This window comes from Podarcis gaigeae (genome assembly GCF_964106915.1).
Source record: "Podarcis gaigeae genome assembly, chromosome: 5".
NCBI lineage: Eukaryota > Metazoa > Chordata > Lepidosauria > Squamata > Lacertidae > Podarcis > Podarcis gaigeae.
In genome coordinates, this window is record NC_139681.1 from 61,741,266 (window position 1) to 61,756,662 (window position 15,397).

The following is a 15,397-nucleotide window of genomic DNA, read 5'->3' on the forward strand; positions in this document are numbered from 1 at the left end:
AGCCCGAATCCCAAAGACAAGCAGCCATTCTCTTTCATCAAATAGCTCAAAATAGCTCCAAAAGTGGCATATTGATCTAGGTCATTTCACAGGAATTTTACAGAAGATGGCGGGGAGGGAAGTTAAATAGTTGGATCTAGGACATTGCCTACTCATAGACTCTCTAGAATAAGGAGAGTTGGCCCTCCATATGTCCTTGGACTCCTATCAGCTGTGTGGCCAGTAGTCAGTGAGAATTGATTTATTACACCAGTAATCACCTTACACTTTAAAAAAGGTCTCAAATGGATTTACAATACAGTGGTACCTCGGGTTAAATACGCTTCATGTTACAGACTCCGCTAACCCAGAAATATTACCTCGGGTTAAGAACTTTGATTCAGGATGAGAACAGAAATTGTGCTCCAGCGGTGCGGCGGCAGCAGGAGGCCCCATTAGCTAAAGTGGTGCTTCAGGTTAAGACAGTTTCAGGTTAAGAACGGACCTCCGGAACGAATTAAGTACTTAACCGAGGTACCAGTGTATATACAATACAATAAAGCATATTAAACAAAGCACAATATATATAAAGTAGCAATTATATTAACAAATACTAAATCCCAGATTGAGGTTTGTATCTAAAGAAGTACTAAATCACTCATTGCATTAGTGCAAGGATTTTAGTTTGCACCACAGAACTCCGCCCCCTCCTTCTGCCATGAAGGATGAGACAGAATAAAAGGATTTCAAGTTAGCCTCCAGCAAGTTAGAAAAGTTTTATTTGCATAACTAAGCAACAGGGGAAGAAAAATCAAACTTTTGCATGTATAAAAACATTTATTATAAATATTTTAGCTAAAACATGTGATTTTTATCAAATATAATCTGTGGTCTTGCAAATACAGTTTTAAAAAATTGTTTAGCAATTTCCCCACCTATTATTAAATATCAGATGGGCTCCCTTTGTTATTCCACACTCACAGTTTAGTGTCACAGTGTAAAAAGCTAAAAGACAGTGAAAATAAAGTTGAGGATGAGAGATCCAGTTTATGATCAGATGACAAGCTTGGCAAGGAAGAGGATGTTTTCCTTTTCTATACATGAAGATATATATATACACACACAAGTATAAGCTCTGAATATAGTACAAGCTTTCTGAGCAGAGTAACATGCTGCTTTCTGCTTTTGGAATCTATTTTCTCTTGCAAGCAGAACTGGCTGTTTTATGTAAGTGTTAACTCTACAGAAGCTCTTTCATTTGCACCAATGTTTGCAAGAAGATTAAAAATTCCATGGGGTGGGAAGCCACTGTGTCCCCAAAACTGTACTAATCCACTTCACTGAACATCTTATTGATTGATGTTTCCTTGCTTCTTAAAATCCAATGGCTTTAAAAATAAAAAGGAGAAAGCTGAAAACAGCTATGGACCTACACAGAGAATGCAATGGAATGTGGCCAGAACTTAGCAGTTCTATTTGTTGCTCAAAAAGTACAGTCGTTTGTATACATGGAAAGGGTAAAATTGAATGGTGACTGCTGTATCCCTGAACAGAATCTTTATGAGTTAAAAAATGGCATGGACCCAGAAAAGCATGAGTAGAGTTCTGCCCACACAACAAGGTTTTCCTGCCACCTCTTTCAAGTCATGGTACCTTGTGTCCCCTTGAAAACCTGCTTGCAGGGGTCAAGGGATGATGGGGGATATGCAATATGGGGGCTGCATTGGAAGGGTGGGGTAGTATTGGGGATCAGCTTGCACAAGAATTTGAGGACTGAGTGGAAGACGTGCCTGCTATTCACCCAAGAAGCTCTTTGGATCTCAGCCAATATTTACTAACTGGGTTTCCCTTCATTACTGGGAAGCTGTTGTACCAAAAAGCTGTTGTCTTTCCCCTCCACCCCCAATAGTGAGCACAAAGACAGAAAAGAATGATACATTAGGAATTGGGGCATTTATTTGCACATGAAAGGATTGTGATCTGCACCTAGAAGAAGGGTCAGCTTGTTTAGAAGCAAGAAATGGTTTTGTAAAATTCAGGAGGAGTCAAAAGGTATACAGAAAGGAAGCCCGAGGGAAATTACAGAGCTATGACACAGAGACATTCAGAAGGACACAAGGAGTGTTTTCTGACCAAGATGCAAATGGTAAGCACTATTATCAGGTGCTTCAATCACCTGCCTCAGGCTAAAGCATTAGGACATTTTGATTCTTCTAAGCAATGCCTATTACAGAAATAAAGGAGGTTGCTTGAACCACTCCTGCATCGTTCTGAATGCCGCTGTGTGTATGGCACACCTCCCCAGCATCTAGGTAGGAGGCTCAGAAAAAGAAAAGAAAAGAAAAGGCTTCAAAACAGTTTTGTTCCCTCTCCTGGTCCTTCACCTAGTCAAAGGCAAAACTTGTAAGATTGTACAAAGTCCCTCAGGTGGCCGATAGGTTGCCTCAGTTATTGGCTGAATGCAGACTTGAGTTCTCGGAAGGCTGCTCTGCGGTGACGTCTCTCCTCTTCCTCACGTTTTCTCTCATCTTGCTCTGCTTTTATCTCTGCTTCAAACTTACTGGCTGAGGACAAAGCTTGAACCTAGAAATAGAGGAATAAAATTGTAACACAAAGAAAAGATTGAGAGATGGGTTTGTATTACATCTGGGGTAGGGGACCTCTGGCTTGTGGGGCAATTTTGGCCTAACAGTGGGTCCAATTTGGCCCATGAGGCCATTTCCCCAAACCACACCCACCTGTGAACCAGTGGGTGCCATGGGGTGACAGTTGATGGGGCAGAAATTTAATTGTGTTGGCTAACTTGCCAAAGTTGGCCTGCAAGGGGCAGGGGAGATATATAAACATCTGGCTTGCAGGGTCAAAAGGATTCCTACCCCTGTATTCCATCATTAGCAACTTATCACTTATCTAAGACAGCTAGCTCTTAGCTGCCCTACAGGTACTGTGAGATCACCAGTTCTCGCCAGAGTTGTACACAGTCAGCTTCCAGTACTGACAGACACTTAATTTCCCCTGAACTTGATCTGGGAGAAAGGATGGTGTTTTAACCAAAACCCACAATGGACTCATCCACACATTCTGTTAATGCTTGCATTTCCCAGACTAGTAACAAGTTCAGAAGAGGCATGTATGAAAAACTATATGCTGCAAACCATCTGAGTCCTCAGGCTGTTAAGCACAGCTATTTCTCTAGCCTGTACGATGTAACTACAGTGGTACCTCGGGTTAAGTACTTAATTCGTTCCAGAGGTCCATTCTTAACCTGAAACTGTTCTTAACCTGAAGCACCACTTTAGCTAATGGGGCCTCCTGCTGCCGCTGCGTTGCGATTTCTGTTCCCATCCTGAAGCAAAGTTCTTAACCCAAGGTACTATTTCTGGGTTAGCAGAGCCTGTAACCTGAAGCGTATGTAACCTGAAGTGTATGTAACCCGAGGTACCACTGTAATACCACAGGCTGCACACCCAATGGTTCTTTACAAACAGGTGACCAGAGTCAGCTATCTTGGTGTCAACCAAACATTATTTTAGTTCAGAATATGGTTAAATGCCCTGATTGGTTGTGCTCACCTTGATTTATTGTAAAATGAGAGGGTAATTTAATTTAGGGAGAAAAATATATTGTGACCAAGCACCAGGAGTACTACTAAAGAAGAGTTATTAGTACTAAACTTAATAGATGACAGTTATCATCTTCCCTTGGTCTTGGCCTTTGAAACTTTACCATGCAATTGGCATTATCTGCAGAGAGGGGCAGATCATGTTGTATATTCACAGCACAGCCTTCGCCAACCTGATTGCACCTGCTTTCCACGTGCTTTGGACTACAGCTGCCATCAGCCCCAGCCAGCACTGGGCTTATGAGAACTGTAGTCCAAAACACATAGAAAGTATTGGGGTGCTTTTCCCACCATACAAAGATTTGGGGGAGGTGTTACAATACCTCAAAAGTAGCCAACAAGATTGACTTGGTGGTGGTTTTGTTTTTTAAAAAAGAAAACTATGTGGCTTTTGTTTTCATAGTGAGACACAGGAAACGGAACAAGCATTCATTAGATCTGATTCATCCAGTCTCGGTTCCACTTGCACTTTCACCCAATCTGAAACAATTGTACTTTCAGCTTTTAAAACAGCACTCTGGTTTACATTAAAGCAGGGAAATTTCCAGGTGCACCACTTTCCCAGTGTGAATCGTTAACTTGTGCTCTAGGTGGTATCATTGAGTTGACATACAGCAGAATCCGACGCATGGTTACTCAGAAGTAAAACTCCCTGTGTTCAATGGGGCATACTTCCTAGGGTGATTAAGATTACAGCCTAAGACTTATGAACCCCTCCATCACCTGATTCTAAGATATGTTTTTCCTACCTTTGCTTCAAAGAAGTTCTTGGCGCCTTTCACTCCCTCAAGAGCGACATCTATTTCGGAAAGTTTTGCCAAAGCCAGCAGGCCACTGTCTTCTTCAAGCTCCCCAGCTGCAGCTTTGTGGAAAATGAGTAGAAACTATACAAGATAAAAAATGGTAATTTAGAAAAAAGTAACAGGATGAGCACTTAAGCCTAAGCTTTCATGACTGGGAGCTGTAATAGCTTAGGCAGGAAAATCAGTAATAAAGTGGTGAACTTATTTAAGACAAAAATATGTGAGACTCAGGAATGTGCCAACATTTAATTGTAACGTAAAAAGAGCTATAGGGGATGAATTTGATCAGAGCAACTGAACTGGGGGAAGATAAATCAATTTCCCTGATCTGAAGTCTCTCCCTCACCCGTGCCAGTGCAAAGTTGGTGGGGCAGGAGACCAAAACTGGAGAAATGGCATGTCATCTCCACCCTGCCACACACTCCATTTTTCTAATAAAACCTGGAGCCTTTCATGGTTTAGGTAAACACTTAAATATTAGGAGATCTAATAATGGATTTCCCAAATCTCTTCTGTTTTGTCCTCAGTATAACTTATTTTATATCAATGACCATTTTACTACTTATGTAGATCATCTATATATGAATAATTTGAGTCCAAAGAAGAAACCAAAAGGAAGATAGCTCCACTGCCACTGCTCTGTGCCCACTTACTTGTTTGGTCCTGGAAAATGTAACAACAGCCCTGCTAGATCAGACCAAAGGTCCGCAAAGTCCAGCATTCTGTCCTCCCCGTGGCCAAAGCAATGCCTATGTGAAGTCCATGAGCACATGATGACAACAGCAATGCTCCCCACTCAGTACAGTCAGTGTGTGTGTGCGCGCACGTGTGCTTTGACTCAGGCCCTTTCACTTGTCAAACAGCCCTATGACACTTGAAGAAACTAGACTGAGCTGGGAAAGCTGGGAGTATATGGAGGCACAAGCTTGTGTGTGACTGGTCTGAGAGGGAGATGTCTCATGCTGCCTCTCTTCCTAATACCTAAAACATTCATTCTCCATGTCTCCCCCTGCCCCCCATCCACCCCAAGTTACATTTAAAAATGGTGAATTTGTGACATAGCACTCAATAGCACCTTATCTATCTGGTCTGCTCAGTGTGGTGTAGTGGTTAAGAGCGACAGACTCATAATCTGGGGAACCGGGTTCGCGTCTCCGCTCCTCCACATGCAGCTGCTGGGTGACCTTGGGCCAGTCGCACTTCTTTGAAGTCTCTCAGCCCCACTCACCTCACAGAGTGTTTGTTGTGGGGGAGGAAGGGAAAGGAGAATGTTAGCCGCTTTGAGACTCCTGAAGGGGAGTGATAAAGCGGGATATCAAATCCAAACTCCTCCTCCTCTTCTTCTTCTTCTTCTTCTTCTTCTTCTTCTGGCTGATGCTGAACCCAGTTACTTCACCAGATCACTGACTTCTTGAGATGCCAGTGCACTGTGTCCTAGCACTTCTAATCACTTCCGGCTTCATTCCTCCTCTGGCACAAGCAACAAGTCATGAAGCCTTGGCTTGTCAAACATGGGATGGTGGTGGGTTTCCATCTAAAAAAGTGTGATCACTTTATCAGCATGAAAGGGAGGAGCAATCCCAATTTGGACCTAATGGCAAGCCAAGATTTCATGGCTCCTTGCCCCTACTCAGACCTAGGGGAAGGACCAGAGCCAGAGTGAGCAGGCAAGGTGGACTAGCATGCTGCTCAGTCCCAATACACCACAGCTTACTGCTGTGTGCAAACTGGCCTAGTGGCTCCAAACTAAATAGCACCAAGTGCTAATACTGCAATACTCCAACTCTTCTTCTATAGTCAAAGGACTCACCTAAGGTCCTAAATAACATAAAACATCCAAACAGGGAATGCCAGTACTACAGTAATTCAGCTTTCAAATTTCGTATGTGTGTGATCAGAGTGGATTTCCATCCTCTGAAAAGCTCACATTCTCTCACTACAGAGCAGCATGCAAGATACCAGAAACTGCATCCAGCTTCTTTCATCAGGAAATTAGGCATCTGGCAGAACCCTTTGTTCCCAAGCTTCCCCCGCATGCCCCCCCAGCTCCCAGCTGCTTACTAATTCAGCGTTTAAAAAAAAACAAAGTTGAAAAATTCCCAAAGTCCCTCAGGGATGGGAGGGGGAGCATTACGAAACTGCTGGGCTCTTTTCTAGCAGCAAATATAGGATGGGTGTGTCCAGCCAAATGTTTGGTAAGTTTTGCTGCCGCAGTGTGCTTGACAGGTCCTTATACTGAATCACATTCCCAGCCTCAACACATCCCTCAAGAGTGACACCGCCATGACACTGCCATGACTCACTCCAGAGGCTGAAAACTGGGAAAGGATAGAGGGAAGGGCTCTATGACTGGGCTAACACCCCTCCCACTAGATTCCCTTCTGAGAGTAGCATAATTTTGCTTCCAATACTTGGCAAGTGGCTAAAAGCTTTTCTGCAGCTGGAAAAAAGTATGTACGCAGTTACAAAGCTGCCTTTTATAGTGATACATTAGTCCATCTACAATACCATCTACTTTGCCTGGCAGCAGCTCACCAGTCTCTAGCAGAGATCCATTTAACAGAGACCGAGGAAGGTGCCAATCCTGAATCTCCTGGGTGTATAAACTGGAAGAAGCTGGTTTTTAATCAGCTGTGCCCACCTGAGATCTTGGTGCAGGACCAACAGAAAAGGGTTGTAGTGATCTGTAATAATTCTATACCGCTTGGCTAGACTTTCTGTCCAGTCCATTGCCAGGTTGGAGGGCTTCTACCTGGTGATGGGCAACTAGATCCAAATAAGGATTTGATCACAGTGCCACCTACCCGGCCTGAGATGACAGTGGTAATTATTATGGATTTTCTGGACTCTACCCTACAGAATCACTACTTCCTGTTGAGGGTGGCTCAGGAATATATAAACTTCCCTGTGAAAGCATGCCCACCTGCCCCACACCTTATTGTCATATGTGATGTCAGGTGCTGGGCAAGTCCCAATGTGGCTGCAGAGAAACAGGTGAGAGCTGGCAGCGAGCTCTCGAAAGGTTCCTTTGTTAGAGCAAGGTGCACTCCAACTTCTGTTGTCTATGCTTGGATAACCTCTTAGGTTAGATGACTGAAGCGTGTTATATGAAAAGGCTTTGGAAACTGCAGCTGGTGCAGAATTCGGCAGCAAGGTTGCTTAATGGGGCAAGAGGGTTTGAACATATTACACTGTTCCTGGCTGGACAGCACTGGTTGCAGATTGGTCTGCGGGCCCAATTCAATTCTTTTTGACCTATAAAGCCTTAAATGGCTCAGGACTGCAGTACCTCAAGGACCACCTCTCTTCATATGAACCTACCCAGACCCTGAAACCTGTCAGAGAACTGCCATCAGCTCAGAGGCGAGAGGTGGAAGGGCAGTTGTGTTACAGGGAGCCTCCAAAGAGCTTGTGAAGCAGTTCTTCCTCTGGTGAGGAGGGAAGCCCTGCCTCCAGTGGGGAAGGGGCACAGGGATCAGAAGATGCTAGGGAGACCCTCAACACCAAGCCTGAGCAAAACAGAGGGGAGCCAAGTACCCTTTGCCAGCGCCCACTCTGCGCAGTAGGTTTGGGCGCAGAGAGGGGAGGAGAAGGATGGGAGTCACACGACTGTTATGCTGGGGAAGTTATAAGGACCGCCCACTCCCAGATTCTGCTAGCGACTGAACAGACATGGACTTGAGACACTCTGCACTGTAAGTAGTTTTGTACAGATAATAAAGCCTGGAAAAGACAGCTTGGAGTCTTGCCTGTTTGCTCTTGAGCAACCACACCAGCACCTGACAGCACCATTCCTCTTTAGCCATGCTTTGGGTTGATTAACATCCTATATTCTTTTAAATGTGTGGGTGAGGGAGGAGTGTTACTGGTCTGTTCTTGTTTTTATTATGTATTTTGTTTGTTTTTTAATCTTGTATTTTTATGCTGTGAACTGCTCTGAGATCGACAGATGAAGGGTGGCATAAAATTTAATAAATAACATTGATTAAAAAATAATAATAAATAATAAACTCTGTCATGTCAATTACGTTTACCACCACTGAGCCATGGATCCTCTCAGTTTCAGTGGTGACCTATCAAAGTGATAAAGAAATAACTACTATATTGAAAGAAGCCTGGTATAAGTAGCTGGTTTTCCGGCCTGTCCATTTTGGTGACCTTTGTGAGCTGGAAGCTATACACAAACAGATTTAAGATTTATTTAAATAACAGGTCCCACTAACTGGGAGTGCATGCCATTCAAGCCATATGCACCCTTTCCTCAAACACAAGTAAGCACATCACATGCAGAACAGTCTTGTTCCAAACAAACTGAAGCTGCAGTTGCAATGTGGCCAATGGAGATCCTCCTGGCTTTCAGATTTTCTGATGCTTGCTTCGATCACTATTATACTAGATATTACTTCCCCCTGTTCCAACAACACCCCCTCACAGAAGAAGCACCCAAAGGTCTATTACCAGCAAATGTTCTGAGATCTAAGACCCACTCTAGTCCAAGGAATGTCAGGTTGGTCCCTGTAAACACGTTGGCATGACCAGCTGTAGCAGAGTCAGCAAATGCTCCAGAGTCTTCTGCACTGGGCAGGTTCCTCCATTTGGCTGGGAAAGGAGGGAAATATGCTGTTGTACCAGCTGACACAGCCAGAAAAGGCATGTGGGAATGACTCACTAAACAGCTGGGAACAAGTCATAGGTGCAAGTTGCCAAGTCCAGATCATCTATGCGCAGGGGTAGAAGGGACTATTCTGTGTAAATGGCAAATGATTTGAGCACGTTCACATTGTCCGAATGCCTTCTGGAGAGATTCTTCACATTGCTACACAAACTTTTGGGGACATAATCCACAAGGCGTGGGTGTGTTCAGATTTTGCAAAGTCGTATGCCTACTGCGTGCTCTTCAGAAAGTAAGTAAAGAAACCCATACATCCAGCATAGTAGCCAAGCCTCAGAGTAGTGATTTAAAGGATGCTTTAGACCACTGTGTGGATGATGGGGCTGAGTCCATTTCCACACAACACAATTTTTTATAAGTAGGAAAAGGGCAGTTCCACATGTATTGTATCTGAATATTGGCCCCATGTTACTAACAGCAGACACTGATACAGAAAAGTTGCAGGCACATTGCTTAAATGCAACAACTTTCTTCACCCTGGGATCTGGGCTAGAATGGTGTGGAAGCAATTGGTGATATATTGATGGGTTGATAAGTACAAAATTAACTTTATTAAAACACCCCTTGGGAAAGGTACGGTGGAATAAGTAACCATTACAAAAGCAAACAGCTGCACAAGTTTCAGAGGTATGAAATGAACCTCCCTGGGGAATTCCTTTTCCTGCAGCAGAGGGCATAAGGTGCAGCCAAAATCAATATGGAAATAAATGCGATGTTCAACTGCTGCTGGTGGCCAACAGTGAGAGCCACACAGGCCGAGTAATAGGAAGTAAACAGGGACAAGTTGCTTATTTCTGGGTTGAAACTTCTAGCTGGCTTCAGCCTGAACAGAATCGCATATTCCCCCAGAGAGCAATTTTGCAGCCTTTTTATAGGCTTGTTCCTCAGTTGCAATAGATCGGCACAAATCACTCTTTTCATCTACTTCCTTAATCTTATTTTTAAAATGCAGAGAAAGCAGTTCTAATTTCCTTGAATGTGGCATGTCTAGTGAATCATCTTTTTTGTGCTGATCTGCAAGACCATGGTGGACAAGCGAAATGCTCTCTTGCAAAGCAAGTAACTTTGCACTATCCCCTCCTCCTGCTCTTTTAGCTCTCATGGTGCCAGAATGATGAGAAATAAAGTTTCAAACTTATTTACCGTCAACAAAAGTTATTGCTCTTCCATTTCTTTCCCACTGCAAAAAGCATCACATATATGTTATACTGGAGAAGGAACTGGCAAGCCACTCCAGTATTTTGCCAAGAAAACTCCATGGACATAAAAAAGGAGAAGCTTTGAGAAGAAAGTGAGAGTTTCCAAGGCATTCTTTGGTTCATGGCATCACGGAGAGTCGAACACAACTAAGACGACTAAACAACAACATATGTTATACACTCCATAGTATCCAGCGATCTACCTTCATACCGCCTTGCCATATCTCCTACCGCTCAGCTCCCAGCTCTTGTGTCAACACACAACCATTTTGCACCCCAGCAGGGACTGGTTTCACCAACCCCTAGGCATACCTTTAGCTCAATCTATGGCTTAGGCTCCCGGCTTTCTGCCCTACCAGTCACAACAGGCCCCAGCTACCACTGTGTGTATGCATATTCATGCATACAGACACACACACACACACACACACACACACACACACACAGAGAGAGAGAGAGAGAGAGAGACAGACAGACAGACAGACAGACAGACATATATACACACACACACACACACACACACACACACACACGAAGAATGACACATCCTTAGACTGCAGTTCCCTCGCCAATCCTGAACCCAAACAAAATCAGACAGCCATCCCAATCATAAAACTAGCTGTTGAGTGAAAGTGGCCTTCATGAAGATAAAACAGGCCCCTCGATCACTTTTATTGCATAGTTTGTAATCTGACAAAAATAAACAAAAGGAGAATGGTTATGACACCTTTCTCAACTTATTTCCAATCGCTTACTCATTGTCACAGGTAGGTAACAGGAGAGACAGAGTTGGAGAAAGCTGTTCTGCCCTACTTGTCCTTCAGTAAGTCAAGATAATACTTCAAGGACAAAGAATGAATCCTCACACATTAAATTAGAGCAGCAGCAGCAGCAGCAGCAGCAAAGCAGGTGTCTGGGTTCTATTAAGAGAGAATTAATTTAGCATAATGACCTAATCAGGGGATGGTTTGCTGGACGCTTTGGGTATATTTTGAGGGGGGTGTGTGTGTGTGGAAGGGCCAATGTCCCACAGCCCAAGTGGCCTGCTTGAAAAATCTATCACCATTACCACACCTGCTAGAGGAGCAACTGGGGCATCAGGTAGCACTTCTCTAAATGGTGCCTTTGGGGCCATACTTGGCAAACAATATAACATAAAATAAAATATAAGCATAATAAAAACATTAGAACAGTAAAAAGGTAAAGGTACCCCTGACTGTTAGGTCCAGTTGCGGACGACTCTGGAGTTGCGTGCTCATCTCGCTCTATAAGCCGAGGGAGCTGGCATTTGTCCGCAGACAGCTTCCAGGTCATGTGGCCAGCATGACTAAACTGCTTCTGGCGAACCAGAACAGCGCACGGAAACGCCATTTACCTTTCCGCCGGCGCAGTACCTATTTATTTACTTGCACTTTGACGTGCTTTCGAACTGCTAGGTGGGCAGGAGCAGGGACTGAGCAACTGGAGCTCACCCCCATCGCGGGGATTTTAACCACCGACCTTCTGATCAGCAAGCCCAAGAGGCTCAGTGGTTTAGACCACAGCACCACCCGCGTCCCATTAGAGCAGTAGTCAAGATTAAAATGTCATCACAGAATGACATCATATATAAACAACAATAAAAAGCAGGAATTATAGTCAACAGTATTCCTCTCTCTCTCTCTCTCTCTCTCTCTCTCACACACACACACACACACGCATCCACATACAACCAATTTATCCACCAAAAGCAAAAGTAGGCAGACTTTGCCTTGCACCCGAAAAGTAACAAAGGCACCAAGTGGATCTTCCTTGGAAGATAGCTTCACAATTGACATGCAACCATAGAACAGGCCTTCTCTCCAGTAGCCGTCTACCTAACCTATGAAGGTAAGGGAACCTAGAGAGTTGTGCTCAGAAACAAAATGGAAGCCAATGAACCTTTCTTGGGTACTATGTACCAGCCAGTCCACATCAACAGCTTGGGTGCCATATTCTACACCAAATGAAGTTTCTGAACCCTTTTCAATGGTATACCCACATATATTACAGCCTGAAAGTTACTAAAGCATGGCTAACAGTGGCTAGGTCATCCCTTTCCAAGAGAAAAAGGTACTCCAATGAAACATTTTGAAAACCTATCCTGCCAAATCACACACTGAGAAACAATGTCCTTGCTGATTAAGTGAATGACATGTCCAAAGATGGTACCATTGGAACTCTACTCCCTACAGCAGGGACGTCCAACACCCAATAGACTGCGATCTACTCACGGTATAAAAAAAATGGCAGTAGTCTACCCATTATCATTGGATGGACCAAAGTTGGAGGCACTCACACTCAGAAAGCATTACATCAGGCAATCCCAACCTTGGCCCGCCAGCTGTTTTGGGACTACAACTCCCATCATCCCTAGCTAACAGGACTAGTGGTCAGGGATGATGGGAACTGTAGTCCCAAAACAGCTGGAGGGCAAGTTTGGGGATGCCTGGATTACATTTTCTGGCTGTTCTGCCTCTTCAAGCAAGTGGAGCTAGACAATACCCATGTGGTAGTGCCTTAGTACACACTTGAGTATCCGCCTTCTATACCTACTGCTACAAGGGGAATAATTTATTACAATGTGGTCCTGAACCCCAGAAGTTGTTACAAGCAGGTGACATTTGCAAACCGTGACATGAACAGCTGAGTGTAGTGTCACAAGAAAATAAAATTGTTCAGAATTGGTTCAGCTTTCTCTTGATGAGGAAAAATAAAGGCAGAAGTTTTCATATAAGAAAAATGAGATGATTATTTCTTAACTCTTCTACCTGCAACATGGAAAGTCTAGGTTAAAAGTTCTTCTGGCCTTCAAGCCTCAGACTTTCAGTCCCCATAGCTTGTGTCTTACAGTATGCAGAGGATGTCTCCGTATCTAGTATCATGCCACAACACCCGAGCCTGGGAAATTGCTATCTGGTGTACAACAAGCTGGAGTTTTCCACGGAAGTTAAAGCACAGCTTCTCCAAACAGCATAGGCTTAAAGGAGGAAGTGTGTTGGTGAAGGACACATTCGTTGTGATAGCAGAAGTTCTACATTTTTATTCCCCATTTGGTTTTGCATTACATTTTATTTTCTGCTGACATTTACCTCACGGAAGCTGAGTTTGCCATCAAAGTCTTCATCCACTTCCTTGATCATGTTCTTCAGGCCCAGATGAGTCTGAGGTGCCCCAAGCTTCTCCATCATCAGCTTCAGTTCCATAAGGTCAATGTAACCATCCTTCCCAGAGTCATACCTAAAAAAAGGAAGGGGGAAATGAGAGACATGAGAGATGTCAGAGAGACATAGCTTTGTTGGCTCAAAGGCCTTCAGTTTAAGGAGTGCTCAATGCTCCCTTGTACATAATGTAGTTCCAGCTAGTCAGTGCTGTCTCAAGACATTTTGGTGCCTGGTACAGATCCCCAATAGTGTCCTAAGAATGCTTTTAAAAGTCTCACTGGCACCATTCAGGCACAAATTCCTGCCTTCATCTGTTTACCCACTCCATGGTGCTGCCTGAAGGTGATCACTTTGCACAGCCACATGGAGGGCCAGACTTGAAATAAGCTACTTCCAGAGCTCTCACGTCTTTCACGACAGAGCATTCAACAGAGAAAGAGAAATGTAGGTTTAGGTTATCCAGAAAATTATCTGGCACAGAAATTTATACCATTGCCCATTTAAAAATAGTTGATACAGTCAAACCTTGGTTCCCGAACAGCTCCGTTTTGGAATGTTTTGGCTCCCAAATGTCAAGAACCAGGAAGTAAATGCTCCAGTTTTCGAACGTTTTTTGGAAGCCGGACATCTGACACGGCTTCTGCTTGAGTGCAGGAAGCTCCTGCAACCAATCGGAAGCTTCCAAAACGGATTACGTTCGACAACCGAGGTCTGACTGTACCGGCTTTCTCCAACCTGCTGCCCACCCCCAGATGTTTTAGATTAAAATATCAGAGATGTAGTCCAAAACATCTGGAAGGGGCAAGTTGTGGAACAATGTTTCAAATGGATGAAACACCCATTCAGTACTATCCAAATGTGCACATACTTGATGTTTACTAATTTCTAGTGTAACTTCTATGTAGGCAGTCAAGTGTGCAATCATGGACCACAGATGACTTGAGACAAAAGTAAGTCAGATATCCACATAGTAAATATATCTTGACTTTAGAACCTATTTTTTGAAAAGATACCTAAGAAGTAGGCACTCATTTCTGAAAGGAGTGGCTGAGATCCCTTCAACTAAAATAATAATATTGATGTTGAAATGCATTTTCCTTTTATCAGCCCATTACATTATTCCAAAGATATGAAGCGCCTTTTAACGGCAAGTGTCTGGCTTCTGATTGCAAAACATGTGCTCCATAGCATGTTCAAACACACACACACACAAACAGCTGAACTCAATGGCAATGAAAATAGATGAACTGGAATCTAAAATTGGATAGCATAGTTCCAAGCACAACAAAGGAGCAGTTCATATATATAAATATATATATGGAAGGTTCCTTATCATGGGGGATGGGGGGGATGGGGAGCTGAATAATTACTGAAGCTTCTCTGTTCTGCGTTATCCTCCTAACTCTTTGCCACTCTCGCCAATATCCGGTTGCTGCCTTTTTTAAAAAAAAGAAAAAGAAATGAATCCACAAGGGCAGAGACCCAGTTTTGCAGATAGGAAAGACTAATATAGAAGGAACAAAAAAGGGAGCAAGGAGCAATTAAGAGGGCCAAAATGTGTGTGTGTGTGTGTGTGTGTGTGTGTGTGTGTGTGTAGGGGCTGGGAACAGACACTCCTCCCTGCCCAATATAGAAACCAAAGGGGCTGCTACAGGACTCCTCCTCCTCTGCACTGGGCTGCTTCAGAAGGGACAGAACTTATGGGCTCTCCCCTACCAGCAGTGGCGTAGCGTGGGGGGTGCAGGGGGGGACGGCTGCACCGGGGCGCAACATCTGGGGGTTAGGGTTAGGGGGCGCAAATCCACGGGTTAGGAGGCGCAAATTACTTGCCTTGCCCGGGTGCTGACAACCCACTCTACGCCACTGACTACCAGTCCTCAGCAGACTAGTAAAAACAGGCTGATAAATTCTGACAGCTTATTTACAAGGCTGCTGTAAAC

At 44.0% G+C, this 15,397-nt stretch overlaps 1 protein-coding gene across 1 annotated transcript in view; it reads right to left on the reverse strand.

The window, feature by feature from the left end:
- Positions 1-741: 741 nt before the first annotated feature.
- The window catches only part of EFHD1 (EF-hand domain family member D1), a 28,802-nt gene continuing 14,146 nt past the window's right edge, over positions 742-15,397 (reverse strand). Inside the window, exons 2-4 of the mRNA XM_083741980.1 lie at positions 13,386-13,533; positions 4,351-4,485; positions 742-2,562 (exon numbers count right to left, since the gene is read on the reverse strand). Of these exons, the coding sequence (XP_083598106.1) occupies positions 2,428-2,562; positions 4,351-4,485; positions 13,386-13,533 (418 nt within the window). The 3' untranslated portion in view covers positions 742-2,427. The remainder of the gene's footprint in view (positions 2,563-4,350; positions 4,486-13,385; positions 13,534-15,397) is intronic.